Here is a 3,624-nt window from a genome sequence, read left to right on the forward strand (position 1 = left end):
GGCGTCTGTGTGGTTTGATCCGATATAAATAGTGAGTTTATAACAGCTGGGTTGTTATAGGTCTGCGTGACTCTCGATGTCTTAGGCCTAATTGAACGGAGGAATTATGGTATTCTTCTGTAGCCTGACGACGAGTAACTTTAACCGTTGTTCATGTGAACTCAAAGACAGCCTGATGCTTTGTTTATAGACTATTTGTGGGTGGCTGTTTGTTGTTTCACCTATCAATTCGTATAATAGGGTAAATCCTGTATAGTGATTTATCCTATATAGTGCTTGCATAAAGCAAGTAGTGCATACACTTGTAGCTGTTATGTATCTTTGTAAAAAAAAAACAAGTGTGCTCCCCCAAAGTCCACGGTATAGTTCGAACACTGATTAAAACCATACACAAACTTATACCTGTTGTCTTTTTGCTTCAAATTAAACATTTTAATGTTCTGATTCACCTTGTAGCTGGATGGTTTGGTTCATCACTTTCTTAGAATATTTCCGGAACAAAGGTGCTGAAAAAAATTGGATGGGCGCAGTTGTACTCTATGCGCTTGAAGTTATGTGTCACAGTTTCCAGGTCCAAATGCTTCATCAGATCCTAAAAGCAAACAAAAAACTTCTATACAGTACACTCACAGTGTGCTATCGTACTACTGAAAAATCATGATTCTAACCTTTATCCCCATACCAAAATTTTAGTTAGACAAACATTTATTCATGCTTTATGTATATAAAATATTGGTGTCCAGGATGCTGTGAGCCCGGCGACTGTAGCGTACACCACATTTAAAAAAAAGCTTAGCTTAAAGGTGTGCTAAAATGAATAGTCTCAAAGTATTACTCTCATTTGAAAGTGGAGTGGAAGCTTGGACCTGGAAACAGTATTTGATACATCAAGGGGATAGGCTGTTTAATGGCAGATTCCCTTTGTGACAAAAAGTTTAGTGAACTTTTCTTGGGCAATAACTGTTGAAATGGCTTTTTTGTAAAGACTTTAAGGTACGTGACTATATGAAAATAGATTTTCAAAAACAAACTTACCCTTATTCAGTGGAGTAAAAAGTGTGACACTAGCTGTGGTCTTCTCTATACACTCTCAGAAATAAAGGTACAGCAGCTGTCACTGGGGTCAAAAGGTACTTATTTGAACCTAAAAGGTCCATTTTGGTACCTTAAAGGTACATATTGGTACTTAAAGTGTACATATTAGAACCTAATAGTTACAAAAGTGTACCTTTCGAAAAGGTACCGCCCCAGTGACAGCTGTTGTACCTTTTATTTCTGAGAGTGTACTGAATAAGCTAAAACATTACCAGTTTTTAAAAATCAATTCAGTTGCTTCATTAACGCATAATATTCCTTTCCTCTGCAGATCATACATGTCCACCCATGAAGCTGGAAGAGAAGTGGCATACCAATGTGAACATTCACAGAGAATTCACAGGTACAAACAAAGAATACTGTATATACAAATAGAAATCAAGCCCAGCTTGTCCTCACACAGTGCTGTTAAACATCAAACTGGCTGTTTAAAACATCCCTAATGTTGCACATGGCTGAAGCTGACAGAGCAATGTATACAGCTAATTTTGCATTTCCTGAAGGAAATGCCAGTTCTTGCAAGCTAGCTAAAGAATACTGTCAAAGTTGTAGGTAAGTTGAGTTTTTAAAATGTGGTTCTGTGAAAGACACAGAGTGTTTGCTATCTGTTGACTGCACACAAGAATCATGGTCACTGTGAAAGGTGTAAAGATGGATATACCCTATCAAAAGTTTGGGGTTAAGATGTTTTTAAATGTTTTTTGAATGTCTCTTATGCTCACCAAGGCTGCATTTATCTGATCAAAAATATAGTAATAACAGTAAAATTGTGAAATATTATTACAGGTTAAATGGGGTCATATGATGTGATTTCAATTTTTCCTTTCTCTTTGGTGTGTTACAAGCTCTTGGTGCATAAAGAAGATCTGTAAAGTTGCAAAGACTAAAGTCTTAAAGGGGTCCTATTATGCTCTTTTACAAAGTCTTGATTTTGTTTTGGGGATGTACTAGAACAGGCTCTCATACTAGGTTGTTCGAAAAACACATTATTTTTCACATATTTTACATTATTACAACACCTCTCTCCCCAGTCTGGCATGAACGGCTCGAATAGTTCCTGTATCAAATGAAGGCCCGCCTTCTGAAATACGAAATGTGCTGTGATTGGTTAGCTGGGCCAGTGTGTGTTGTGATTGGCACCACTCGGTGCCTGGTCAGGAAATGACATTCCCCTTACCATAGCCACCTGCTAGCTTCAGTGTAAATATTGCGTCAAAATCAAATCAATTTGAGCGATTGTAACCACTCTAAGTTCATCTGCCTTGGGAAAGCTAGCGTGTCTCCGACAGAGTGATAACACTCGTTGCTTTCTCTAGTGCAGCTCAACCAGGTCTCATCCCATTCGTCGATATTTGTGATATATATCGAAAATATGCGTTGTAGTCCAAACGAGTCATTCGTTGTAGTTTTCGAAAAGTGATTTCTGTTAAATAAAATATCTCCTTTTGAAGTGGACTTTGAGCTTTCTAAATTTGCAGATCTTTTTTTATGCTCAAACAGCAACATTACAGACTAACTAAAGTTGAAAAAGTGAAAAAGCATAATAAGACCCCTTTAATATTGACAACGTATATTATTTAACATTATTATCGTAGGTTTAAGAATAATTTGTGCGCGTAAAGATGTAAAACACCAAACTAAGGTTCACTGACAAGTTGCACTGATTAGATAAGATCAGGTGGCTAATTTGGTCAACAGCAGATTAACCTGTTAAATTGTTTATTACCCATTACTGGGTAATAAAGATTACTAATGGTTGTTTACTTAAATCCAGCAATTGGGCAAATATTAATTCTGAATCATAATTTAGCACAGCAGGTGAATATTCGTCACCTCTCTTGGTTCCGTGCCCTAAATCTGTTAGAAATACAGGTGTGCTATTCATTATGTCTCTCTCTGCCAGTTTGGCATTGACTGATGTAAGCCGAAATGCCTTTAGGAGGGGGAATGTTTCTGTCTGATTAATAAAATAATATAACATTGTACATGTCAGTGTTGCACTAGTCGAAAAACTTGTAATTCGGACATCAAAAGTGGGCCGTTTAGATTACATAATCATGGCACGCATGTGTAATTCTAGTATTCTTAGTAAAAAGTGGGTCAAGGTTTGACGTTTCAAATGCTCTTGAATGGCTGAGGGAAAAAAAAAAAGAAAGCTAGCGTTAGCAGTGATGTATCCAGGATTGAGATCAAGTGGACTCTGCGGCTGGTGCTAAAGCAGGGATTACGGAGCTCTCGGTAGTGATGTCATCGTCAGGGTTGGGGTGGCTGTGTCATGACTCTGGGGTTTCAGCTCCAACTGATTTAAGAACAAATTTAAATTGCACATGCAGTTGAAAGCTCTTGCTTTTGATGTCTATAATAGAAGAAATATTACTATTATTAAATATTACTGCTTTAAAAAGATCAAGGCTTGATCTTTACCTCGTCACCACCTGTTTCCTTTGGCCTTTATTTCCTAGGCTTATTCCTTTTGTTTTGCTGTTTGCAGATTTATATATATTTTTGCATATGTATTTACAACTTGCA

The 3,624-nt window shown here is 37.1% G+C and overlaps 1 protein-coding gene across 1 annotated transcript in view; it reads left to right on the forward strand.

Annotated features, from left to right (window-relative positions):
• Positions 1 to 3,624, forward strand: part of LOC107736842 (collagen alpha-1(XIX) chain-like) — a 196,366-nt gene that overhangs the window by 7,820 nt on the left and 184,922 nt on the right. Inside the window, exon 3 of the mRNA XM_016548200.1 lies at positions 1,367 to 1,438. Coding sequence (XP_016403686.1) covers positions 1,367 to 1,438 — 72 coding nt within the window. The remainder of the gene's footprint in view (positions 1 to 1,366; positions 1,439 to 3,624) is intronic.

This window comes from Sinocyclocheilus rhinocerous, unplaced genomic scaffold (assembly GCF_001515625.1).
Source record: "Sinocyclocheilus rhinocerous isolate Xijiao unplaced genomic scaffold, SAMN03320098_v1.1 scaffold1214, whole genome shotgun sequence".
In the NCBI taxonomy this organism is placed as follows: domain Eukaryota; kingdom Metazoa; phylum Chordata; class Actinopteri; order Cypriniformes; family Cyprinidae; genus Sinocyclocheilus; species Sinocyclocheilus rhinocerous.